The sequence below is a fragment of the Sturnus vulgaris genome, chromosome 2, assembly GCF_052056855.1.
Source record: "Sturnus vulgaris isolate bStuVul1 chromosome 2, bStuVul1.hap1, whole genome shotgun sequence".
NCBI lineage: Eukaryota > Metazoa > Chordata > Aves > Passeriformes > Sturnidae > Sturnus > Sturnus vulgaris.
In genome coordinates this window covers 54,765,017-54,792,556 of record NC_142244.1, presented here as the reverse complement: position 1 = coordinate 54,792,556, position 27,540 = coordinate 54,765,017, and the positions used below count along the sequence as shown (strand labels likewise).

General features: G+C 38.0%; 1 protein-coding gene across 1 annotated transcript in view; it reads left to right on the top strand.

The window, feature by feature from the left end:
- Positions 1–27,540, top strand: part of TRPC4 (transient receptor potential cation channel subfamily C member 4) — a 131,036-nt gene that overhangs the window by 30,533 nt on the left and 72,963 nt on the right. The window contains exon 2 of the mRNA XM_014868889.2: positions 18,913–19,317. Coding sequence (XP_014724375.1) covers positions 18,940–19,317 — 378 coding nt within the window. The 5' untranslated portion in view covers positions 18,913–18,939. The remainder of the gene's footprint in view (positions 1–18,912; positions 19,318–27,540) is intronic.

Genomic DNA, 27,540 nt, shown 5'->3' with positions numbered 1-27,540 from the left:
TTCATTTTATAATAGATAAAAATAAAAATAAAGTTTCCTTGAAGAAACTATATTACAGTATCACAAAACTGATAAAATATGTCAAGCTTCAGAGTAACTACTTTAAAAGATGAATTAAAGTTAGACCAATTTTAATTAAGTTTTAAGTTACAAATAATTTATCAAGTGTAAAAACTGGCCATGTCACACTTTTTATTTTACAAATATAATTTTTAAGTTGTTATAAAGGTTAATATTAATTCTACTGTGCAAAACAACTCTAAATCTATAAATATGTGTACTACAGATCTAAATTACTGTGTATCAAAACGCAGTTTAATACATGTTTAAACTGTCTCCTGCTGCCTTTCATAACTCATGTGTCCCACATGGAAAGAATTTGTAGGCTAAATCCATTTTCTGGATGACATACTAAAAGTCTTTCTAATTCTTTTACACATGTCTAAATCCAAACAAATCAGCATCAGCCTCCTTCATAGCCTACAAGGTCTCCAGGAGGAATTAATCTGATCCTAAAGAAAGTATCTAAGATATATATATGAGGAATCTGTAGCAGCCTGTTTCACTACACTGACTGTAAGGGAGGACTCCCCTTAGTTAATCAACTAAATTTAACTAAGACTACTGTGGAAAACTAAATTTAGACAACTAAACTTAGGTGGGAGGAATTCCTCCACAACAGTTTACATGCCAGTTAGAAATGATGATCTCACTGTTGTGGGCAAAGATGAAACTGATTATTTGTCTTGGTGGAGTGAAGACACAGGATCAGGACATGGGAAGCTTCCATAATTGCCCGAATTTGGGTCTATCTAGAGAAGCTACTGGCATTAGTCTCTCCAATATGTTCCTCATGCATTTCACTTTCAGACTTAACTGGTACTCATTGCACTGCCATCTTTTCATGAGTAAATTTTTTCCTTTGCCTGTGTCCTCTCACTTGGGTTGAAATATGTTAGCCAGTAAATTGGTTATGCTCTTAAACTGGCTGGCCCTGGGTTCCCTTGAAGTGTGAATTAATGGCCAGAGAGCAGGAAAAGTACAGAAAAAAGTCTCAGCTCTTTTCCAGGTATGTTTCTGGCATAGTGTGTGATAGAGGCCACTTGTAGTTCCATTTGCTTTTCCTTACATGTTCTATTACATTCCAAAGTAACTTACACAACAGCCACAATGGTTGCTTTGTGTTTCAGGTATTATACTCTAGGTATTCCAACAAAATCAATTATATGAGTAAGGAGGTATATTTTATTTGTCGGCTAGACCATGGTGGAAATTGTAATTCAGAACATCTTATTTTAGCTACATTTTTTCTTGATTTATAAGTTTGGGATGGGGGAGTTGGTACTATTTACCAGTTGGTACTATTTACCAGTTGGATGACAAAAGCTTAAAACTTTGCACTTGGAAACTGATTTTTTTGAGATAGAGAGTGATGGTGTTATAGGAGTGGCAATTATTTGTAGTGCATTAACTTGATGCAACTTGACAACCATTTCCCTTTATATTGCAAGTGTGATGAAATAGTCCTTGGAGTTTGATTATTCTGCAAAAGTCCAACTATTTTAAAAAGTCGTAACTGGATTCACTTTGAATGTTGTTTAAGCAGCAGGCAATATCTCAGATCCCCTTTATATTAGATCTTTGTCTCTATCCTCCACCTGCATTTTGTAAAATAGGCATGATTCAAGTCATATGAATGTATTTTCAGAGGAAACATCCATGATGAAGATGTGTTTGGTCGAAATGATCTCTGCAATTTAGAATATTGCAATGTCTCCTGAAGCAAAGACTTGAGAAGAAAAAAGCTCTCTCTCATGTGAGGAGCTTTTATTAGATTTATTTTAGTAATAATCAGAAATAGTGTCAAAATACAATGTAGCTCTATTTAGGCATTTGTGGGTGGTGTGTGGAGAACATTTTCTTAAGAAAAAGAATATACAAAGCATCTTTATTCACAGTCAGCATAGTGGTAACAGTTAAGCAGATTTGCTTCTAAAAAGGCCACATAGTAATTAATTCAAGCACTCTCACAATTTCCTAGATGACAGAGATGGTTCTGACTTGCAGATGAACATAAGCAATTGGAAATCCCTCAATTATTGTTCCTAGGAGTCTTCTCCAGATACATTTATAAGTATAATATTTTTTTGTTTTGCCCTGTCATATGAAGCAATATTTCACTATCAAGGTTGACTTGCATAACATCTGAAGAATAGTTAAAAAGCCCATAGTATTCTATGCTTGTTGGTCCGTTATACATAACTTACAAAATTAGAAAAACAGCCGCAGAGGTTTGTTTTCAATCAAGGAGAAAAAAAAAGAAGTAGCTGGAGACAAATCATTCTTGACTTGTTGAGGTCAGTACAAATCATGGATAGAGTTTAAGACCTATTATTTTTAAAGTCTGTAGTGGCATCCAAAATAGAATGACTTTTCTTTTTTTTAATCATCATATTCGGCTTACTTGATCTGTAATATAGAATACATAGAAAGCATAAGTCTAAATTCTTTTCAGTGCATGTTCAAAATTAACATTATGCACTGGCAGAACAACATTTTGCTATGGCAAATGATAATCAAAAAGTTTATAGGGTAAAAATTACATTGTAATTTTCAGTTCATATTCTCCATTTGTAGACCATGTAATAACCTTGAGCTTACTCTCATTACAGTCCTCTGTTATGATTCTAACTTTGTGTTTGGTAAAAGGCCTACCAGAAAGTTTCTATTGTATCTCTTGAGCCTTTATTTCTAACCAGTCCTGAATGCAGAACTGAGCACTGGATCTTTCAGGCAAGTGCTCTAAGCACTAGTCTTTGGCACCACACTCTTGTTGCTTCTCCCTATTGTGGTCAATTTGAATTTCTTTTTCAATGGCAAAATTCAAAAGGAATACTGAAAAGTATTACGTTTCAGGACAACATTGGGATTAGAATATATGTCTGTAAACAATCTCAGAATATTTTGTTCAAGATTTGACCAAGTTCTCTGAAGACTGAACCATTTTATGAACATCAAGAATAACGTGTCTTTCTGGTTTGAAAGTAGTTATCCAAGATAATTTTCCTGAAAAATGGATTATTATATTTTTACTTGCAAGTGAAACAATGAGTTTCTTTCAAGAAACTTTTAGTTTCAAGAGAAACAATCTTACTTGAAGGAGAGCAGTTTCCTCTAGATCTGTGAAGAGTGTGGGGTGGACTGGGGGCAAAAGTCTTCTCACAAAGTGGAGTTTAAATCACAGAATCATAGAACATTTTGGGTTGGGAGGAACTCAACACAGAGAATAAGAATTTAATCATGCACTAAAGATCATGCTCTCGTATAGGTCACTGAACCCTTCCTTTTGTTGTTAGGTGTATCTTAAAGAAGATTAACTTCATGTACCAGCCACCAGGACCCATGGAAATAACTGCAGTACTGTCAAATACCAATGGGCTAGGGGGAACTTTCTTAGGTATTTAATGATCAGAGCAATTTATGTCAGCACTAAAGTTTCTAAAATGAAAACAAGAGATTGAATTATTGTATATGTATCTACATTAGTCTAGTATCATAACATCAAAGCACCCTCTTAAGTGATTTTTCCCTCGTACTTTTCCCCCTCCTACCATGCTTTCTTTGGCACTACAGAGAGGCCTGGACTCTGTGGACTAGATTCCTCTACAGGATCTAAAGACAGATTTTTGACTCTAGGTGTGTTCCTGCCACACTCCAGCTGCTAATGCTCAGCTTGCAGGACGAGGATAGAGCTTGTCTGAGGTAAATCACCTGAAATACAGGAGCTCTGCTCCTACTGCACTGTGATATTTGCCGAGGCAGATGCAGTCTTAGGGTATCTATTCCTCTAGGAACGACAGGATGATAAAATAATGCTCAAGCTCCAGTGCCCTGTCACGACCCACTCAAGTTTTGCACATGCTTTTGAGGAGCACAAAGCAAGTCTCAATAAGCAGACTGGTGCCTTCCTTATGCCTTGGTTCTGTCACATACAGCTCTGTGTGGTAGCAGGTGGTTTTCTGAATATAGCTGAGACAGCAGGGCTCATGTCAGGCAGGCACAGGTACACCTGCTCCTGCTTCCTCTTTGGTGGTTGCTCTTGATCAGCCTTGCTTCGCACAGTAAAAGCAATGTGGCAGAGATTAGCTAATTTAGCAGTCACTCATCTGCTCTCATCAAATCAGACTAGACTTGTAGAAGTAGAGCTGGTCACCAGCCAATTCAGCTCCTCACTTCTACCATCTCACCTGACACAAACTGAAGCTTTGCAGATAGCCTACTAACAGTGTTCTCAAGAAAGCTGGCTTAATTTCCTTTATACTTCCTATTTTTGGTTTAGTCTGGTTTGGGTTTGGTTGGGCAGGTTTTTTATGGGGGGGAAGGGGTTTGGTTTTTTGGATTTTTTTGGAGGAGAGGTGTGGATAAAATAAGTTTATTGAAAAATTTGAAGGAAAAGGTAGGATAAAGACTTGCTTTAGGGATGACACATAATATTGAAGCTATGTGATGCTGTCACCCCTGAAAATCTGACAGCAAGAAGTTGTGACTGCAGTAGAAAGCTTTGCCCATTATCCCATAGCAAAAGGCAAACATGCAGCCGGTTCATCCCAAATCTTCCTACTTGATAGATGTCATAGATGAAAACAACTTGGATGAGTGGTTGTCAATAAACAGACTGTTAGCAAAATTTGCTTAAATAGGTCGGGGTTGAGTATAATTAGAAGTAATGGGGTGTGAGATAGCAAAGTGAAATACCAGCGAAATATCTGGAAAGCATTTTGAATAGTGAAGTGTGTTGGACTGTGAAACATTCTCTCCTAGTGTTGAAATACTTGCATATGTGTCTATCATTTATATTCTGTGCTGTTTTGCCTTTCTAATGTGATATGTTAATCATGTATCTATGAAAATTATTGGGAAATCTTGGCAACTCTGATTTAACCCTAGCAATATATATCTCTAGTGGGGCAAGCAGTGAGCCAAATATCATAGATTAGAAATAACCAGATGGCAGCCCAGAAGGGCTCTGACGTTTGCTCAAGTGTGGAGTAGCAGGGTATCAAGCTGTGGGATGATAACACCTGGTTGCCTGTTAGCACTTTGTGTCAAGGCAAAGTTTGATTGTCCCAAAAGTGGAGCAGTGCCTGCAACAGCCTCATCTGTGCCAAATGATGGCTGCTAATGTATTATATCTTCATTTGCTCATCAGATATTGGTTTAATGGGAGAAATTCTTGGTTTTACTATTAGTAGCAACAAGTGCATGGCAAACTCCACCTGTGCAATGAGGTGAAGCTGCACAGGCATCTCCCATCCATTGCTGGATGTTGCCAGCAGCCTTGAAGTCTCAGTTTTTGCTGACCCTCTGACACCACAGGGAGAAGAGACGTGCTCCTTCCCATCTCTCTGCCCCTTGCATGGCTTTTCTGTAGACTGCACAGCCAGGAAGCAGTTTGACAGCAACCCCCCTGGTGCAGCAGCTGCCTTAAAGCAGATGGTCTGCATTCTTCCTTCCCCAGAAGACATCTAAATTCAATGTGCTCCTGGGCTCCTCCTAGTGCATAAACTGGCAGATGATACCTGCCCTAGAGGCAGCCCATTCCCTGCCTGTCATGACTTTCACCTGACCCAGATCATATCTGAAATCTCAGTGTATCGTCTTGTGGCCCTACACACAATATTCAAGCAGGTGAATTCTGCTCACCATGTTGGATTTGCATCCAGGCCCACAGGGTTATTCATGCAGATGTCCATAAGTGTGCTAGATGAGAAAACAATCTATGACCTGTTGGAGCTGATTGGCATGTTGATCCCTAAGGCAAGTCGAATCACTTTGCAAGTGCAGCTGGTTAAGTGCACTTTGCAAGTGCAGCACTGATTAAAGCTGTGATAAAATGGGCTAAAAGGTATGTGTCTAGTGACATCTGATATGGCATCCTTCATGGATTCTACCTGTGGACAAGGAGGGGTATTTTCTATTTGCCAGTTCCCAAGGACGTGTCAGGCATACAGGATATCTTAAAGGTCATTCTCTGTTTAGAAAACTAATCGCATCCTGATTATGCACCAACAACAGAGGGAATTTGGGGAATTATCTCAAATGTTGATGTCTACATTTAGACATTTAACGTAGGTGTCTTAACCCTGAACTGAAACCCACCCACAGTTTAATTCTCCCAAAAGAAGTAGTCTAAGGACATGAGATTGCCTGAAGCAAAAACTTGCCAAAAACTTGCCAGTAAAAGATTGTCAGATACATGCAGCACTTTGACACAGCTCTCATCCAAACAGTTGGTTGCTTTTCAGCGTATACTTATAGGGTCCACTGCCACTGGGTGAAACTCGCAATTCTGTGTTATTTACCCTATTCCAATGGACATATTCTGTTGCATGATCCACTGCCCATCTCTTGTTGCTTTCATGTTACAATTTCTTTTCTGGCCAGCTAAACCACTGCTAAAAATGGTGGACGTTTTTCACTCTTACTGATACCTGTAAAATGCAGGATCCAGATACTCTTGTTCAGTCAAACTGGGTAATTGTTTCTGAGAAGAAGAGTTTTATTAACAGCTGGTATTTCTACCTTGAGGTTGACCTTATGTTTTGAGACAATTAGCTTGATTAAGTTCTCACTGACATGCCACTGTGCAATGGGCTTTGGAACTACTCTGTAAAGGCAATATCTAAATTATACTACCCTTGAATTAGTCCCTTTTGCCTTACTATTTAATGAAATGAGTGTGATTAGTCTAGAAACAGTTCTACCTCTGGAAAACAAATTGCTTGTTTTACCATGAGAATTGTTACTGTGAACAATATTAAAACCTCAGTCAGCATCTCCTTACACAACCAGTGCTAAGTGAGCACTCAAGCACAGTATGTACCAATGCCAATTTAATTTTCCCCTTTGTTCCAAGCAGGGAGTGTAGAGAACTGAGGGATTCATATTTCAGTAACATGCTATCCCTGATGTCTGACAGTCTGAAGTTTTTGCTGCTGTAAGAAAAAAATCACTTTGAATATTTTGATTCTTAATCATCCCTAAAAGGACTCTTCTTTCTATTCACAAACTTTAATTTTAAATTGAATTATTTTAAGTTGTTTGTCAGATTTTTCTCCTTAGAGCACTGGTAAAATAGTATCAACTACTAATTTGCTTCAGCAGGGAGCAGTGTCCAGCACAGCTGGCTGTGGGTGGCCTGGCAGGTGGTGTGAGCCCTGGAGGCAGCACAGCCCACAGGGACCAGTGGAGGTCCCTGCTGAGGACACTTCAGTGGCAGGGAAGCAGTGGCTGGAGGGGATGTTGCTCTAAGAACGTGTGCTAGGCTGTGCTTTCAGGGAAGGTGTTACTGTCAGGCCAGAATAACCTGTTGCTTGTTTGGCTAATGCATTTCCTGTGCATGGAATTTCTAACAGTCATAATTAGATTTCCACGATTGTTTTAGATTTGTGCTAGAGTATCAACTGTGTTTAAAATATTAATTTTCAGTCTAAAATTACTCAGTGTATTTTGCAATGATACTCTAGGAGATGCATGGAGCCAATAAAATAATTACTTTCAAAACAGAGTATCCACATTAGTTAGTAGACATACATGGCCTTATTACTAACAGCTGGTTTTATCTTTGGGTTATGCTCAGCTTTGTATATACTCTCATATTTAGAGGGAAAAAAAATTGAAAATGGAAGCTGCATCACTAGCAGCTGAGTTAGAAAGAAATTCCAACACTCAATAAGTAACTGCAATGTCAGCATGCTGGGGATTGCAGAAGGTGTAAGATACACCTGCACAATGAGGAATAATGTTAACAGCTTCCACGTATCTGTTTGAAGCTCAACTTCTTTGTTTCATCACTCAGAAAACCTGTTTCAAGGAAAAGTGGATATTACTTCCCCTGACAGTTATAGTGAATTGTATGTATATACCCCTAGAATATATGTGATCTTCTTTGATATCTCAGGACATTTAATGAGATTTCTAGTGGCCAGCAATGGTTTGATATGTTGTTACAGCACAGCATCCGACAGGGAACATGTGCAGCAGCTCATGATGCACTCTCTTATGTGCCAGTATTTGTATTCTTACTTAGAAGGGCATTAGAGTGAGAAATAAATTTCCTGCAGAGGGAAATCTTTCAAAAATAAATTTTGTTCATAGTCTGCATTACTGCAGGCATAATTGGCATTATTTCTGTATCTAGCATACAATAGTGACAGGCACCTGCATATCGGGAGATATTCCTGATATTTCTAATAAAGATAGGGTCTGTCTTCCTTTGTACATTTGTATTCATTCGGTTTTGACCAAGTGAATTCTTATTTTCAGGTTGTTTCTTTTCAAAACAAACCTGAACATCTTTGGTTCAGAGAATTCTTCAAATGCAGATGCTGAGGCCTAGGTTCATACCCTGCTGTGCCAGTCAAAAGAAAGAATTGGAGATTTGATTGAATTGCCTGCAGCAGAATTTTCCTTCTCTTTTTCTGCTAGCTCTAGAAGGAGACCAAGATAAATACATTCCAACTTAGAAACCTTAGTAGGCTGTCTAAATTTAGGTAGGTTGCATTGAGGTACCACTACTGAATGTGGTTAATATCTAAAATGTTTACCTCTTATATTCGCTAGTATGGGACAGGGGTGGATGTCATTCAACTCACTTGGAAAAAAGACTAACAATAAAAACTTCTCTTTTTAGCCACTTCATAATTGCCTTTGTTGTGCCTTATTGGCAAATATGAGCAATAAAATAGAAAGAAAAAAAAGGAAAGCTCATATTTATATTCCACCTATCCTAATAAAATGAAATAGTGGTGGGTATATTTAGAACAAAGTCTTCAAGTACAAAGTTCATGGTGTTCACAGGGAACATTTGACATTCTTAACTACAAGAGGTCATGGAGTCAAAGACTTACTGACTACTAACAAACAGAGACAGAGACCTGTGTGATACATCTAAGTAGAGAAAACTGACTAAAGCTCAAGCTCTGGGGAGGAAGATGATTACTGGAAGAAAAGAAGTTCTTGTGTATATGCATCTTTAAGAATTAGGTACATGCATTATGAGCTTTCTTTTGCTTTGCCCTTGAGACCAGTTATGCCACTATTGTGGGAAAGAGAGTACAAAAAGTTATTTTAATCTATTTAAAAATGCAAATTACATGAGCATTTGCAAAATCATTTTTAAAGGAGTCTTTTTTTCCTTTTATCAGAATTTTATTGGCTGAAAACAGCTGAGGAGGAAAAGAACATAGGTTATCAGCAGATTAAAGGTGGATGATTATGATGTGATTGTGGGTCTGGAACTTAATCAAATAAAATATCCAAGCATGAGATAGAGAATTATTGAAATCACATAAGGCAGGAAAGTATGTCTTGGAGTAGCAAGTACACTTTGGTCACACTAAAAAAGTGGTGTGGCAAGGGAGTAATGCAAACACAGAAGGGAGTCTGGAGGCTCAGTTCAAGCTGACCACTTGTAGACATCTATTTCTTGTTGAATGCCTGAGGGTTACAGGGTTTGGGGTGTGACATAAGAGCAAAAGGGACCTGTGCCTTTTCAGGAGAGCAACTGGGGACAGATGGGCATCCCAGGGTGTTTCAGGTGGCACCAGTGTTCAAGGAATAAGCTGGTGCTGTAAAGGAGACATATTTGTGCAGCCTGGCCAAATGAAGTCTAAAAAGGGATAGCTTTTCTCCAACTATGCTGGAAGAAAGATAATCCTGTCAGCAGTCCTTAACAGCTGAACATTATCTAGGGCTGAGGAAATTGTCATGCTGGAGGAATGAGTCTCTGTCCACCACCACTCACAGAAGCAATGGGTCAAGCAGGGGGATCCCAGCTACTTCTGTAAAGACAGGGAGTCTGATCTTTACAGGGTCAGATTGTTGGAAGAGTTGCCTGTGTGAGAGGCTGGATTTGGTGGCTCAGGACATCTTTTCCAGTTCAAGTTTTTCAGGACCAGGAAAAGCATGCCGATTTTCCCTCAATCTGCCTTATGTCAGAGTTCAGATGAGGTATTTACAGTAATCCTTAAATTTGTGACTCTCTCATAACATCTGAGCTTCTTGATAGTTAAAATATTGTTTCAGAGAGTTTCTGATAATCAACGGTTATTTTCCTGAAATGTTAGTATTACTTGCTGTTCTCTTCAGCTTTTATTTGGTTGTCTTGCTAAGGAGGTATTCCTACAATGAAAATCCAAGTTAGGCTGGCTTGTGTTTAGATGAACTTGTACCCTCTGGCTTAAGATGAAGAAAGCGTAACACAGGTGCTTCAAAATGAAGTTGTTTGCTCACTATTTCCAGACATAAATCTGGGTGATTACTTTTTAAAGTAGATGAGTAAAAACCTTGGCTAAAAGAGTGCAGAACTAATCTGCCAGTTGGAAATATTGAGAAGATGCATTTTTCACAGTGAAAGTTTCCTGTATCAATTATTTCCTGTTTTCTAATCAGTCAGATATATTTTTTCTGTGAATAAGACGCTGAAATAATTATATACTTGGGAGAGGATTCATTATTGAGGAGAAGAGACATTATATAATATTTCAGAAAGCAGTTCAGAAGGAAGTGTTGAGGAGATAGATTTGTTCAGATTTTCAGGTGATCTATTTTTAAAGTTTTTGTGTTGTAATGCAGCAATGTACCTTCTTCTGACATTCTCCCACACAAGAATATACAAACTTCCTGAAGGGTGCTCGAAGTATTTGAGCTATTACCAATCTCACATAATTGCTGCTGGGTCACAGATCTATAGAGCACTGTAATAGAATTGCCTTTGTCAGCCAGGGAATCTGCATGACAGCTTTCTGGTGCCATCACTCTCTAGCAATGAGAATTCTCTTATTGTTACTATTTATATTTTTCACTCCTGTTGTAATTTAGCAGGATACTTTTAATCCTGAATTGTTTTTTGGGGATATGTATAAATGAAAATTTGGCCATGCAGGTGAATTTCTGGAAAGAACTGTTCCTCTGGATTTAAGAAGCCTTATATAATACCTTGTCAAGCTATTCATTAGGGCATGTTCTGTGCAATACATTTAAGTCCTGAGTGACATGAAACTGTCATTTTATGACTCCTGGCAAATAGGGCCTGTCGTTTTGAAGTCTTTATTGCTACAAGGGCAGGAAGGGGTTAGTCACCACACAAGTGTACAATTTCTTGAGGAAAAAAATACCGTTATTTCTGTCAGGCTTTGGTCCAGATAGTAAATATGTTTCACTGTTAGACAAGTTAACCAACCAAATTATACATTTGACTGATTTCAATCAAATTCATTTGTTGACGTTTGTTACCAATGGGTGATCATTGTCTTACAGACTTGTAGAACTACATGTTGTATTATCTAACTAACTAAATGGTGGAACATTCTTTGCTATTGAGGTTAAATGGTTTGCTTTGGTGTCACTGATTTCAATTTGTTGCTCATTAAAATTCTTTTAACTTGAGTTTTTGGTTTATTATGGTAGGTGAGCTTAGGTAATAATTTCTCCTGATTTTATTTTCATGAAGTCTTTTATTAAAATTAATAAAATGCACCAACTCAAGTGTCTCTAAGCAGTGTGAGGCAGATCCACTAGGGATGTGTGTGGAAACAGACCAGTAAATTCCAAAACTTGAACAATATTCCCGAACTAGCTTTTTTTTTTTTTTTTTGGTAGCTTTTGGGTTTTTTAAAGTTCATCTTCTTTCAATGCTCCCTACAAAATACACATACCAGTCTCAGGGCAGCAGCCAGTACTAAAGTGCTTATGTGAGGATATATGAACACAAATCTCTTCACAGCTGGCTCCCTATTGGCCCTAAATACTTGAAAAGTGTTTTAACTTATCCTCGGGCAGGCTTAGCTTGTGCATCTGAAAATGGACCCACAGTGGAGTGTTTTTATTAGCAAGTCTTTACTAAAAGTATTTGGGTAGTCTGCCCAAACTCTCCCTTTTCTGGCCAAACTGCATGCTGCCTTGTACTTCATCATAGAAAGCATGGGAAGACGTGGTTCTGTGTGGAAACATACCCTGAAACTGAGAAAAGTCACTGCTACTTGCAGTATAATTCCCACAAGTAATGCGCCTGTCTTGTATTTCCCAACCTAATCTCCATCCTCTCTCCTTTCCTCCTCAAGTGAATTTGCACAGTCAGACGCTTTCTGCCCAATCCTTTTCTCAACAGATTGTGTACAGGTTTTTTCTCCTATCCACTTCTCATTTGGGGAAAGACCACCCACCTTCTCCATGAGCACTCCCTGCATCCCCTGAGAAATGTTGCCGTGCTGTGTGGCTGCTGCAGAATCACATCCACAGAGCATTAGGTCACTGCTACTGTTGGAAATGCTGGAAGGCAGCCTTCTGTGTAGCCAGATGACACTGAAGTACTTTTATCTTGAAAACTATTTTGGAGAGCTCCTTGAATTTACCCAGGAGAAAAACACCAGCCAAGGAGACAGGAAGGTCGACTCAACTAGATGCTGCAGTCACTCATTAAGATCATTATCTGTGTTATTGCCTTCCCTGTCCTTCCCACCCTAAACTGGCTGCCTTCTGAGTGTAGGCTGGACTCACATCATTCATGCTCCATCATTTCAAAGAACAAGTTCATGTCAGTCAGTGGAAAGCAGTCTTTCTCTCCTTTGCTCTGGTAGCAGGTTTAAACACATTGCTATTTCCCTCTGAACAAGAACAAATAGTTCAAGCTTCAACGTCATTCCCACAGATTCCTGAGGATATTTGCATGCTGCTACCCATCAGCAAGAGGTAACCATGCATCTTGAATTTTTCTGAATAGTGACTTTTTCTAGTTTAAATAAACTGGAAAGATGAACTAATTTAATATTGTCATCTAATGATACTTCTGTGACCTAGTGATGCTCTTTTTTTCTCTAATGGGTAAGCTATCAGATTTTTGCCCATAGGGTAAATGAAATTAGGCTCAATTTTAGGTGTATGTGAAGAATCAAGTTCTCGAATATCTCTTATTTGAAAAAATACGCAGATTTGCAATACTGTATGCTTGACCACAAATCATCCTACTCCTCTAAGATCTGTTAATAATTTCTGATGTCTCTCAACAGTCTTTTATTTATATCTTGATATTTCTCAAACTTTAGTCTGATAGTAGTCTTGTAGACTTTAAAGGTCATTGTTATAAGAATCTATCATTCTCAACCAAGATTTGGTGCAACATCAGCCCTAGAAGGTAAAAATCTCCTCCCATTTGGCATTATGTAAACTTACAGACCATCTTTATTTTATATATGAAGCACCATACTTTAAACCCCTCAAAAAATGCTATGAAATCGCATACTGTCTTTTACCAAAAAAATCAAAGTAGGTAATCTGTGTCACCTCATCAGTGGTTTACCACATTCAGTGTCTCAGACTCGTACTTTCCTAGGTCTTGATCTCTTAAGATGCAGATATAAAATGCTGGTGAGGTTTAATCCACTACATAACCATTGTACCTTGGACCCTAAAAGTTGTTCTTTGTAGCTGATGTTCTGCCTTCCTGACTGTGCAGCCAGAACACATGTAAGCAGACAACATGACGTCCTGCTTCCCATCAGCCACTACAGCTATATACTAGGTCATGTTCTTTGCTTTACTGAAACTTTGGTTATAGAGCGTTTTAAACCAGAGCAAAACCAAGAGGTTTAGCCCTTTTCCAAATTAATATCCTTGCAGGGAACATACACCATACTGAGTTACTCAGTTTACATCCTGTGTGTGTGAATCAGTGTTAAAGTCCAAATTGCTACTTTTGCCATTGTTAGCTTTCAAATCTGAAGGTGATTGTAGTTTTAACAATGAAAAATTACTTTCAGGTGAGGACCCCACCTACTGTATTGCCAGCTAGAAGAATTGTAAAATAAACAGGGCTAGAAGGCAGGCATGATCAGTGAAATTCTATCACCTGCAGTCAAAGTTGTTCGAGTTGTTCTATTGTTCCCTGGAATCAATCCAGTTGCTGGCTCAATAAAATTAACATCTTTCTGCACACTTTCCTGGCACAGTGTAGGAGTTAGCATGGACCCCAAATTAGTCCCAGAAAACAGTTCTAATTCAGCTGCCCCGTTTTGGAGTGAAGTATGTTTAACGGTATGGGCACAGCCTAGCCAGCTGACCCCAGTGCTATAACAAAGTTGATGTATAGACATATGGCAGTATCTGGACTGATGCTGGGTTCAGAAATCAAAGGCTTATCTGCATTTCTTTTCTTTTTGTTGAAATGAAGCAGTCTGTTCTGGTGACTGATGGAGAAGGAACTTTATGCTTCATTTGGTCTGGGATTTATTAGAGCTAGTCTTGCTTTCCAAAATTCTCTTTGAACATAATTTTTACTGTGTATCAAATAGGGTTCTGTGTCAGATTAAAGCTGGTATGTCACAGATCTATTTTAGAAAGAAAATTTCATACTTTCATGAACCTAGAAAATGTCAGAAACTTTTCTTTGCCATGAAAAGTGCATATAAAATAGTTGCAGAAGATCGCAGAGAAATCAGCACGTTATTCACTTGTCATAAATGTTCTGATTTCCTGAGCAGAGTGATGCCAGTTACTTGTGAAGTTTCGCTTTTTTTAAAAAATGCAAATAATCTGAAAAACAAACTCATGAGCAAAATCAGAAGTGTGCTTTCAATGATATAGAAGATGCCATATAGTATAATACTATATTTATCTATATATGTATACTATAATGCTACATTAAGTCTAACAGTGGTCAGTGCTGGGAATAAAGTACCTTTGGAAGGGTTGTCAGTGAGGATTTCAGAAGCTGCACGTGTGGATACTAAGAAGCATATCCACATATGCCCATCTGCTGAAGGAGATGTGCTGTCTCTGGAGTCTCTTTCAGTCCCTGAAAGGTTTGCAGTAGGTCTGTGAGCAGTAATACAAGTGCCTCATCACAGAGGCCTTTGTGCCTGCTGGCGGCTCACTCTGATTTTCCTCTTGCACCTGGCTAGGGCTGTTTTGGGGTAGGGGGACGGCAAGCAAGGGAAATGCAAGTCAGAGTCCCTTGGAAAAATTGGGAGATTATGATCATATATGTAGAGGGAGCAAATAAAGTTGAATAAGTGCCAAGGAAATCTGATTGCAGTTTTTCTTGAGCTTTGATGGGGAAATATCTGTGATTATAACATGCATGTACATACACACAATGATACAGCAGCAGAAAAAAAAATCAAATTATTTATTTAGGATTATTAAAATTGATAACATCAGCTTTTCTTATATGAAATTATTAAATAATGATAGAATGGAAATGGCAAAGGTTTGCAAAGAAGGTAGAATGTTACCATTCCTCCCTGAAAAACAACATATGAAAGAAACAGTCACATATAATTTGAAACAGTGGTCTGTAACATGTGCAAACAAAACTGCCTGTTAAGAAAAAAATGTTTTCTCATAAGAATCACTTTTGTGTCAAAGTATTATAATTTCCTTTTTTTATCTATTTCTCCTGCTCAGGTGTTGCTGATATTTCCATGGCATGGCAGGAAGCACTATATAGAATTATTTTGTCTTTATTTCTTCTCTGAAGTATTTTTTTTATGTCAGTTATATGGACTCTGTAGAAACTATAATTACACTTTTTATAAGTTTGTATCATTTTTTTACCTTCATTCTCTTCACACTGGCCCAGTGTATTTGATCTCTTGTTTCTTTAGACTTCTTCCTGTGGAGATACTCAAAGCAGCTGGAGACTTTGTACTTCTGCTGGCTGTTTCTAGGTCTTACAGCTCCATGTAAATGTCATATGCATGCATTTACATGTACAGTACATTTACATGCACAGTAACAGTGGTTATACAACATTTTCCACCTGTAGATAAAATAAATGTTTTATTTTTATAAACACCCATGGAACCATTCTCTGTGATTTTTATATCACCTTCCAGGACTGTACTGTATCAGCAATCAATCTCTAGTTTCTAATTGCATGTAAACATAGAATTTTACTTATAACAAAACTTTATTTATGAATAATTAAGTTCAGGAATTGGTGGAGGCAAGAAATAGAGATTAGCAGGGGACAGCTATTTAGAAGAATGAAAATGTGTGTTTAATATGTCTCTTCTAAAAGAGACAAACTAAACTTAGATCTACTTCTCACGAATCATTAAAAGGTAAACAAAAAAGGCTCCAACAAGTATTTTGCTTATGGTTTACAGCAAAGCAATAAAAGATCTTCATCAGACTTAACTTAAAAATGGAGAAAAACAAAGAAACAAGAAACCCCCAAGTCATCTTCATGAAATCACGATAGATCCTATCTGTAGGTGACTGTACTCTTCTTCTACAATAAATGTCCCTGATGCCCAGTTTCACTGATACAAATTAATTCATGGTTTGTCTCACAGTAAATGGGGAGACAATGATCTGTTTTTTCGTGTGCTTTCAAGAGAGAGGAGTCTTCAGTATTAACATCACAGCTGCAGTCCCTGTTTTTTCAGGTGTCTTCAGAACTACTACTCTTTCTAAATGGTAAGAAGCTGAATAATGTGTGTACATTGTTGTAGGTTAGCTTGACATCTGCCTGACAGGTATGAAATACAGCCCGTGTTGAGACCTAGGACATTGTCAGGTGGCAGCTGGAGTCAGGCAGGATGTCCTTCCACATCCACACCCAATCTACTTGAGTTTGGGAGGAGGGGAATGAAACTCAAAGTGTCCATGGATGTCCATGGAATATGGCAGTCCACCTTTCTTGTAGCTACCTCCTTGTGAACTACATTTATATCTGTTAATTTGTTAATTTAAATAATTTAAATCTGTTGATAAAAATTTTCACCTCCTTGAATTGAACTTGCAGTTTTGAAACAAAAGAATGAAAAGTGATGAAATACAGTGTATTAAGAACATGATACTAGCTCCAGGGGTATAAAACTGTGCAACGGGCATGAACTTCATTTTACTTAGAGTGAGATTAACAGAATATAATCCACAGACTGTGCAACCTCTAGTATCCCAGACTGTAGACTGATACCATCCTGTAGGAAGAACTGGGAAACATCTTGCAAAGGATTGTGATTCCTCAGCTCCTGTATATGGATGGGGAGGAGAGTTCTTTCTCATATGTCTTCTTTACCTTTTCCTGCCGTTTTGATCTGCTCCAGAAAACAAAGAAAACAATTCAACTACAGCTTTTGTACATATCTCATTGCACTTCTTAGGAAAAGTGGGAGCAGAATAATTGCTATGTTCCTCACAGTGTTTAGTGACATTTTTTAAATGAATGAAAATCTCACAATAATAGAAATATGTACTATAGCTTGCTATGAACCTCAACAGAGATTTTTTTTTTAATGACTGAAGAAAGTGGAGGAAAAGGCAGTGGGTTAATGCAGCTTTCATTATCATCTGAGAAAATGACAAGAAGCTACAGCTTTTTCTCTAATAAGGTGTTCAACCTTCAACTGAACAGCAGGGGGAAATATTTTTTGTGGACCTTGTTCTTTGAGGTCAATATTTTTGTCTTCTCTCTTTCCCCCCTTTTTTTAATCTTTTTTTTTTTTCCCTACGTGGAAGATAGAACCAGGAGAAAATAATTTTGTTGGGAGGAATTTTTTTTGCAAAGTCCTTGAATAAAGTTTACAGAATAAAAGCACTTTACTATATGTAAGAGTTTAGGATTGTTTTATAGCTGCTATGTTTCAGTATTAATTCTAGCTTTATTAATGCAGTATTAATTCTAGAACTGAGTAGTTCAGAATCAAAACCGTGACTATTATCTACCAGTCCTTGGAAATTTATCTCCTACGGATTTTGTTTTTCCTTTTAGGTTCTGAGTTTTAATTTATAAGTTAGTAATCTCTGGTTGGAAAAACATTTTATGTGAATGTTTTTCTAATATCATATGAAATTGAATCAAAATCTTAGTAGGGAAGCTCTCCACTGAGTTGTGCAGTCTGTGCCTGCACCTGCCACAGGTAAGTCAGGGTATTTGAGTAGGACTAAGAAGATGTAAAAGCTGCATTTGGTTGTCCACACACAATCCTCAAACAACACATGGGTTGTTGTAGGATGTCAGAGATGATCTCTCCATCAGAATTACCTTTTACCCAGCTGGAGTTGATTTCAGCAGTTTTTGAATTGCCTTCCCTTGTGGCCTATACGTTCTATATTCTTTATGTCCATTATCAGCAATCCATTCTTCTCCCCAGGCTTTGTTAACTTCCTCCTAGGTCTGAGACAACACTTGGACAATAGTAACACCTTTAACTTATCTCAAGCCCCTGCAGTAGTGCTTTATCTTACAGTCCAAGTTCAAGATATCCATGGAGGCATATCTGAGGGGTAGAGGGAGGCTTTGGTGGTCATTGGTGGTCGCAGATGCCATCTTTCCCATGACTTGGGGTGATCTTGTTTGACCAGTGATATGTGTATGAGCAGTTGCTTCTCTACGCAGTTTGCTGCAGTGGGAATTTTTCGTTGGGATGCTCTGATCAGGACGTGCTAACCAGATCTCACCTCTGTCAGACCTGAGGTGGTCACCATCCTGTCACTCCTTTCTGTGCTTTTCCCATGCCAAAGTCTTTCTGTGGACTTTACAGTGTTTGAGACAGGCGACTGTGCTCTCTAAATCCTTGCAGAACTGAATGAGGAAATTAAGGATGAAGTAGAGCTACACTTTTGGTGGTAAGCTATGTTGTATCATATAATTTCTGGTTTGCCACAGATTTTAAAAAAGCATAGAAGCAAATGGTGTTCTGACAGATACGCTTTGACTTCCTAAGTTACAAATAAGCAATGTTTTGGCTTCTGTTTTTGCTTACATGCTCTATTGATAACATTTTGTATGTGTTTCAGCATCACCTTTTAGTATGAGTTATAAATACTTACATATTCCAAATATTAATTTGGTGCATCATACCCCCCAGGTCAGCTATTGATTTCATCTTTGTTTTCATGTTGCAGAGACAAAGTATTAGAATGGCATAAAATATGGCCCAGTTCTACTACAAAAGAAGCGTCAATGCTCCCTACAGAGATCGTATCCCTCTCCGCATTGTACGGGCAGAATCCGAACTGTCTCATTCAGAGAAAGCCTACCTGAACGCCGTGGAGAAAGGAGATTATGCCAGTGTAAAGAAAGCTTTGGAGGAGGCAGAAATTTATTTCAAGATCAATATTAACTGCATTGATCCCCTGGGAAGAACTGCACTCCTTATAGCAATTGAAAATGAGAACCTTGAGCTCATTGAGCTGCTCTTAAGTTTTAACGTGTATGTGGGAGATGCTCTGTTGCATGCCATACGGAAGGAGGTGGTTGGGGCCGTGGAGCTGCTGTTAAATCACAAGAAGCCCAGTGGAGAGAAGCAGGTACGTGCAGGATTTTCTGAGTTTGCAGTCTGGTCTAATGTAAAGAGAAGAACTGTGCAAAGGGAGTAAGAAAAACAAAATCAGACATCATCCATGCATTCAGTAGTTAAAACTAGAAAATCAATTCCTTTGATGCCGTATGCATTGTATTCATCTATGTTTATACATCATAGAGTCAGAAATTGTTTTGAGTCAGAAGTTTTAAGTCTTTTAAGAAGTTTTAAGTCTAGTTCCAACATCCTGCCATGGGCAGAGATGTCTTTCCTTAAACAATGTTGCTCAAAGCCCCATCCAACCTGACCTTGAACTCTTCCAGGGATAGGACACCTGGAAGTTCTCTGAGCAACCCGATCCTGTGTCTCACCTCTCTAATCGTAAAAAAAAATACTTCCTTCTCTCCATTCTAAACCCACCCTCTTTCAGTTTAAAAGTGTTGCCTCTTTTCCTGTCACTACAGGCCTTGGTTAAAAGTCTCTGTCTTTCCTATGACTCCCCTCTGTATAATGATAACATTATTCCTGCAGATATTGCTGGGAAATCTTTAATCATTCAAAGAAACAAATAATTCAAAAAATAATAGAAGTGTTAATAAGTAGTCCATTTGAATTAATTATAAAACTCACATTAAAGTCAATGAATGTTTTAACCCATCCATGTAGAGGTCATCATATCTCAACTCAGAAAGGCAAAACTGGTAGACATGACCCAGTTGATCAGAACTTCAGTCCTGTCTCAAGTAGTCATCCATCCTATGAAGTACAACTGAAAAGGTGCAAATTCCCCTCCCTTTCTCCCTTGTAATCTCTCAAAGGAATATAATCTAATTTTCTTGATTTCATGATAAAATAATTTTCATGATTTTCATGATCTGATACCTACTCTGCTTTCCCTTGAACTGCCTTGATACATCTCTGGGAAGTATCTAGCCTCTTGCAAATCTTTCTCATTTTAAGAAAATAGTGGAGACAGGATAACATATCATAAATTATGATATTCCTAGGACTCTGCTAGGAAGAAAACCCTTAAAAGTAGCTGTACTATTGTATTCTATTTCCATCAATTTCAACTTTTTTGTGTTATAGGTACTCCATTAATGCATTTCAATGAATAGTATGTTGTAATTATTACAGATCTTTTACAGAAATTTCATACAATATACTTTAATTACAGTATAATGTACTTGCCATGGAGAGAATTGCAGATAATAGGTAAAAAGTATAATTTTTGCTGATAAAATAACATTAATTCTATGCTTCTTTGTTTAAGAAAGAAATATACTAGGTCTTTCTGCAAATGTGTGTGCCTGCCTTCTCTTCTAGACAGTAAAAGCAGAGCTCCTGTAAAATGGTAACAGATTTATGTCAGAGAAGGGGAAGAAAACTGTATTCATATTATGTTTGTCTCATTTCATTATTCCTAAACTGATAGTGCAGATGAGAATACAGTGCATAGGAATTTCTCAATGCAGTGTACCAGGACCCTGAAGGATCAGTGCACAGCCCCATCCCAAACCAGTTTAAATCTCGGTTTCTCCATTATCCAGCCTCTGTAGTGGAAGTTGCCGTTTGCAGGGCAGAGTTCATGCCATTTGATGGTAGCCATCCAAAGGTGTGTCTCGTCTCTGGTCTGGCTCCCTGGGCTCCCCTTAGCAATGCAAAAAAACTGAGTTCCCTGGAGAACTCCTGCTACTGTCTTTATCAATTACTTGCTTTAAGACAGCATACACCCCTGTTTAGCCTTGGGAATCTACAGTTTCACCTTACAATAGCTGACTAAATTTCAGACTGTTCTTCATTCTTTCAGGACTACGTTTTTGTATGTGCCACAGCTGCTTCAATGAAAATTCTTGCATCCAACAGAACAACTTGTATTAGGCAAGATTCACTCTATAACAGACAAAGGATAGGCTACTTTTTGTGTGAATACTACCATGTTAAATTATCCACAAACTACTTTGCTCCCATCTAGAGGCTTGTTCTCTGTGCTGAAGGTTAAGCATGTTTTTTCAGTGGCAGAGTCCACTGCTGGCTGGTGTGAGAGTGCTGCTCCTCCTACGCTTTCTTGGTTTCCCTGGTTGCACTTGCTGGGGGTCTTACTATAAAGTGTGAAGAATAATCATGAATCATTTGAACAGAGACATCTCTTTTTGTGTCTGTACAAGGCTCGGTTTGCCCATTGCCACCATAAGCACTGCTTGCAAGCCAGTGCTTATAAAGATGGCGTTTTACAGAACATCTTGGGTGTTCTCTGTTGTATGCACTGGGGATCCCAACAACGATTAAGCTTCTATGGGTGTCATGTGTGTAATAATACACTGATCAACACACTGGTCCATTTTTAGGAACATGGCATGCTGAAGAGAATGCAAATACCAATGGCATTTTGTAGTAATGCCACAATGAATTTAATATAATAAAAAAGTACCTTCTGGCTGAAAAATCATTCCAATGGGCTAAAGATATAAAATCTGAATACTCAGGATTACATGCTTTAATATACTTTTATTATATACTTTTTCCTTCCTTCAAGTTTTTTGTTTTTTTTTTTTTCCTCTTCAAGTTTCTTTTGAAACTGTTTCAAACTACAACTCTACTTTCTGATTACTGGTATTTGTAAATATTTAACATATTGTTTAGACAATGATTTCAGGCTCTGTGCTTTTAATAACATGATATCTTTCGCTGTTTGGTTTTTCTTCTTTGAATAAATCTGGTCATGTGTGGTAAAATCCTGGCCCCTTGAAGTTAGTGGGAGTTTTGTCATAGATACAGTGAGGTCAAGGTCTCACCTTTTTTGCGGGTTTTTTTTTGTTATTGTTGTTTGTTTGGTTGGTTGGTTGGGTTTTTTTGGGGGGGTGGTTTTTGGGAGTTTTTTGTGGGTTTTTTTGTTCTTGTTGGTGGTGTTTTTTGGTTTTAGTTTTGTTTTTTTTTTTCCTTTTTTTTCTTATTTGGTCCCTAATGAAGAGTTTTCTTTCTACAGAAGACAGATAATAAAAAGAAAAATATAAATACTTCCAATCCAAGCACAAAAACCAATTTTCCAAATATTTAATTAGTGATAAAAGTTATGAACATTGAAATTCTGGGAAAAAAACTGTTATGAATCACAAGTAAATGAATTAGCTCTCACTATTTTTTTATATTCATGAGTTAATACCCTGTGTATGATGCATAGCTAATTTCAATTTCACCTCTTACAATAATGTAGCTATATTTGTAAAAAGAAATAATTTTTAAGCGCAGAATTTCTTATATAATTTAAGCGCTCATTGTCAATGTCAGAAAGCTAGAACAGGTCCTCTTGTATCAACAGAAAGATACAATTCTTCAGGACTGCTAAAATGTATCTTTTAAAAGAATTGGTTATACTCCAAAATTCAATGTTTTAAACATTTTAAGTGTTGCAAAAGAAAAGGTGAAAAATGTAACAATATGTTAATTCAGACCAAGAATAAATGAGTATAATTAAAGTAATGCGTTTTTACATTTTTGGGAAAGTTTTATAACCAACATCTCCAAATTAGGAGATGGCATTGTATCTTAATTTACATCTTCTCCTAAAAGAAATAAAAGAACACAAAAGAAAAGCCAAACAACAACAACAACAAAAAAACAAAACACTAAAACAAAACAAACAAACCACTCCAATTATGAAAAAACCCTAACAAATCTCCAATATAACAAACAAGCAAACCCCATCCCCATCTCCCCCAAACAAACAAACTGTAAAACAATGTTCAGATCTTGTTAAAGTTAGATCTAAACTCTCTAGTCTACTGATCGTTCAGCTGTGGGGCTCTACTTAATAGCTGTAGGTGATGTGCCCAGCATTTCAAAGACCACGTAGGTTACAATGGCTTGAACCTAATCACCAATCTCTGGATACATCTGGTGCCACCTGGTGACTACAGATGAGGCACGGAGGTTTAACAGTTCTGAATCGTCTTTGAACTCCTTCTGTTTCTCAGTTTTTGAGCGATGTTTTTGCACTATACATTAATCCAACTCAGGAAAAAGGGTTTTTTGTTACTTGCATTATATTCATTATATTTTCTATACTTTTTAGCTGTACCAGCTGCTTGGGCACAAGTAAAAGAGAATAGCACAAATTAATGTGAATGAGTTGAGGAAACTTATCCAAGTACTTTTAAATTACCATTCTTCAAAGCCATATGTCCTGAATTATCTGCCAAGTCACTTGTTGCATACCCTGAGGGATATCTGAATGCCAAATTAAGGGAGGGGGAAGTTGTTATTTTAAATTTAGTATCTACAGAAGAAGTTTTTGTCTTATTAAATTGCATGCAACATCCACAGATGGGCTGGGGATTAGGCAGCATAAAAAAAGTAATACCTTTATCTAAATCATAGTGTGCTCTACTGCTTAAGGAACCCAGGCATTGATCATTAGCTGGGTGGTTGACCATCCAGATATTTGTATATATTCAGGGAAGACTAAGCAGAGGTGTAGCTGCCTTCTAAGGATGCTGCAAATCACATAAGTGAAGCTGAAATCTCAGTTACTAGGCTTGAACTCATGTAGCATTGTATTAGCTGACTTGCTTTAGGGCTTGGAAACCTGACTGCAGTGTTTACAGCATTGTCTGACTAGCAGAAGAAAGCACATGACAGTGCTTTTATGCTTTCTGTTCACTATTACATGTCAGTCTTGTGATACTTGAGGGTATTTTTAAAAGGGTGGACACTCTAGGGATAGATGTGCAGATGTGTAAAAAAAATACTGAGCTAGTGCCAGACTGGCATTTACAAACACAAGGGAATTGCTAGAGGAAGGAGAACTTTGGGACAGGGAAGGATGTGATTACTGTGATATGTGCCTGGCTCACATGCAGAGAAAAGTAGAAATCGCTGGCATGGTGCTGGAAGTAGGGAGCTGAAAATAAACTATATCCACATGCTGCAATATTCAGAGGCCTTTTGCTCTCCAAGGACAAGCAGTAAAGTCCCATCATAAACTACTTTATGCAAAAGCCCTGCCTCTACTTATTCTGCCAAAGTCAAGCCAGGAAGCAAGACTTCAGCTTGTCAATGTGTTGGCCTCTAAAAATGCTAGTCCATGGCATATACAATTTTTTTCATGGATTTTCCTGGCAATTTCTCAAAGGCCCAAGAAAGGCTAAGTTCAATCTGATGTCTAAATATTTGGGAAAAAAATATTTATTAGAAGAGACAGAACCCAAACCTCTGAAACTTTAAATGTAGAGACATTTCTGAAGGACTGAAAGATTCAACATTTAAGTCACCATTTTCTCTTCAGACAGACTGAGCAATTTGTATTCTCTCTGGTCATGGTAGACTTTAGGTATGGTCTGTTCTAGCCTTTATCTGTAGGGAACGATCTGAGAGGAAGGGGATGCATGTTTTGTGGCAGGGGTAACCACAGCAAGCTGTGGTTTTATGCTGTTAGAAGGATGGCATCTGGAAGAGATGGGTGAGGAGAGAATTTATGGGGAAGAAGATGGCAACTCTGACATCTCACAAACCAGGCATGAATTCGGGAATGCTGTGGTATTTATGTGCTATTCAGCATGCTAGCAGCCATTGTGAACTCTTGGACAGGAAGAGTTATCAGGTGGTTGGTAGGAAAGCTTCCTATTATGGGACTTTTTGGGAGGTAGGGAGAAAAAGGGCATTGTTTTACTGTCAAAGGCTGAAGTTATACTTTATAAATCTTGAAGCGTGTATCTGATTGAGAATTATTCGGAGTGTGGGAAGGTAGAAAGGAAGAGGTCAACAATACAAATTGTCTTTCACTTGAATCTACTGATGCAACTCTCATCAGGAAAAAACAGTGTCTCAACATCTGATTTTCTTTTTTTTTTTTTTTTTTACCAGTGTTGCTATGTAGTTTTGGAGAGAATGAAAGACTGTAAGAGACCAGCCGGGATGAGGTCCTGTGCAAGGAAGTGTCCAGAATGTTGGACAGTACAGTTTTTAGGCCAGTGGAACTGACTTCTCTGTGGATGTTCAGGCACTCACCTAAGCGATTTGGGAAGGGATACAAACAACAGAGCTAGACAGCTTTGCAGGCAAAGTGCCTTCAGTCTAGCAGCATGCCCAGAAACAAAGTCTAAAAGTGAAGAGTCAGGAAACAGCACGAAAGTAGCACAGAGCCTGAAGAGTCATTTTCCATTCCTGAAATACTGGCAGCGTAGATACTGCTCTTCTGACAGAGCTCCTATCAGGCCTGACAGAGCTCCTATCTCCTAGGAGATTCCCTACATGTGGCCACATCACCCACTCTGTTCTTTTAATGTCTCTTAGTATCTTTGGACTTCTTGAAATTGCCCTTTGAGCAGTCCCAGGGTCCTGAGATGAAGCCAATGCTCTTCTTTGGAGCTGCACTTGTGACCAGCTTCAGTCTCAGCCTCCCTTAATGTGTGCAGAGCATTTAGGCAGCTTTGGCACATTGTTTTCTTTCCAAGGCTCGTGGGATATAATTTTCCTAGTCCTGCATTGCCACACAGCCCATTGGTGTATTTGGGGAAGCTCCTATGTCAGGGTTGTACTTGCTCCTGGTAGCAGTGGGCCCTGATGGAGAAGACCAGGGAATTTATACAGGTTACAGGTCCAGAATGCCTGCAGTGGACTTTACATAAATGTATTTTTTTAATGCTCTTTCAAATTTTCCCCTAGTAGCTGACCTGGGAGTTATATTGATCATGAGGAGGCAGAAAGATTTTATGAACACTGAATGATGGCTGGTAGTTTGCTAAGCTAAACCTCTTTCTCCAGTAACTTTGCAAAATACCAGTCACAATCTCTTGTGGGATATTCTTTGTCTGTTGAGATTCAAGCATCATTTTTGTTTTGAAAATGTCTCCCACAGAAGTTTATGAACTAAATGTCTTTTTTGAATGTTGTGATTAATGACAGTCTAGCTGGTAATGAGTATGGAGGAGGCGTTGCAGAGATTCTTTGTCGAGCTTGAAGTACACATTCTTGAAGTGGAACGTGAGGGCAAAAAGTTGTTTCTTTCCACTGCTAGCTGCCTGAGTGGGTAGAGGAGTATATTTTTCCCAGTGGTGTCTGATTAGTTAGAATTTTCTGACATACTGATAGAAGGATGAATGGGAGAGGCTGTGTGGATATTTCATTTTATGGATGAAATTGATATAGTAGCCTATCCACATATTCAGTCTTTCATAAAACCACTTGGGCATATGAAAACAACATGTAGCACAGGTGCACTGTAAAGGTAGAGCTGACTAATTGTACATGAGATGGAGATAAGAATTTACAAAAGTATTGTTCTTGTGTTTTTAGAAGGTTGCTGGCTGTTTTCAAGTTCAAAAAAGCTGCACATAAATGTCATTATGTCTTGGCAATAAACCCAAACTGTCTGTGTTTATATGCATCAGAGGTAGGGTGGGTGGATGAGCAGAAAAACCTGTGACAATTATTAAAGAAATACTCCAGAAGCTGGTATGCCTGTGCCATCAAACAGAGCTGCTAGCAATTTGAATATTGAGGTAGGCAATGTGTTCTACAACATGCACCCATCACCTTGTAACAAATGCTAAATCATAATATTCCATGGTTGAAGCAGTAGCAAAAGACGAATGCCAAAATATGGGGAAATATGACAGTTTCTTGACCTCTACAAAATGATGAGCCGTTTTTTTTATTGGCAATATAAAGAAAAATTAGGACTATCAGGATCCTTATAGATAGATTTCTGGAAGGTAGTGTTATTGAGGATGACTTTTCCCAGCTATGAATCTAATCCTCTGGTTTAGTAGTTTGCAGAAATCCAGAAAATTTTGGTGATGACAAATACAGATTTATTTTAAAGACGGCTGGTGAACCAATCTTCCACTTAAACTTGAAGTGTTACAGATTCAGAAATATTAAGTACTTTTCTGCCTGTATTTGCTGATATTTTCATATTTCTTGTTTTAAGCTCATACTAAAAGTGAAAATACTTTCCTACCATGAGGAGATGAATGCAGATCATCAAAAATATTTGAAAGCCTAGAAAAAAATCAAACTTTTTAGAAAAAAAAATCCAAATCTTTAGAAAGTTAATTAAAAAACAAGGTCTGCATACAAGTGAGATTTCTCTTCAGGAAGTCATATTTTCTGTGCTGATTGATTTTCCCTTTTTTTCATGTTTTTCGAGCCCTTCTTTACAGCACTCAGCCAAACTTAACAATCAGAATAGGGGCAGCATCCAAATTTAAAAAGATGTCCAAAATTTCTG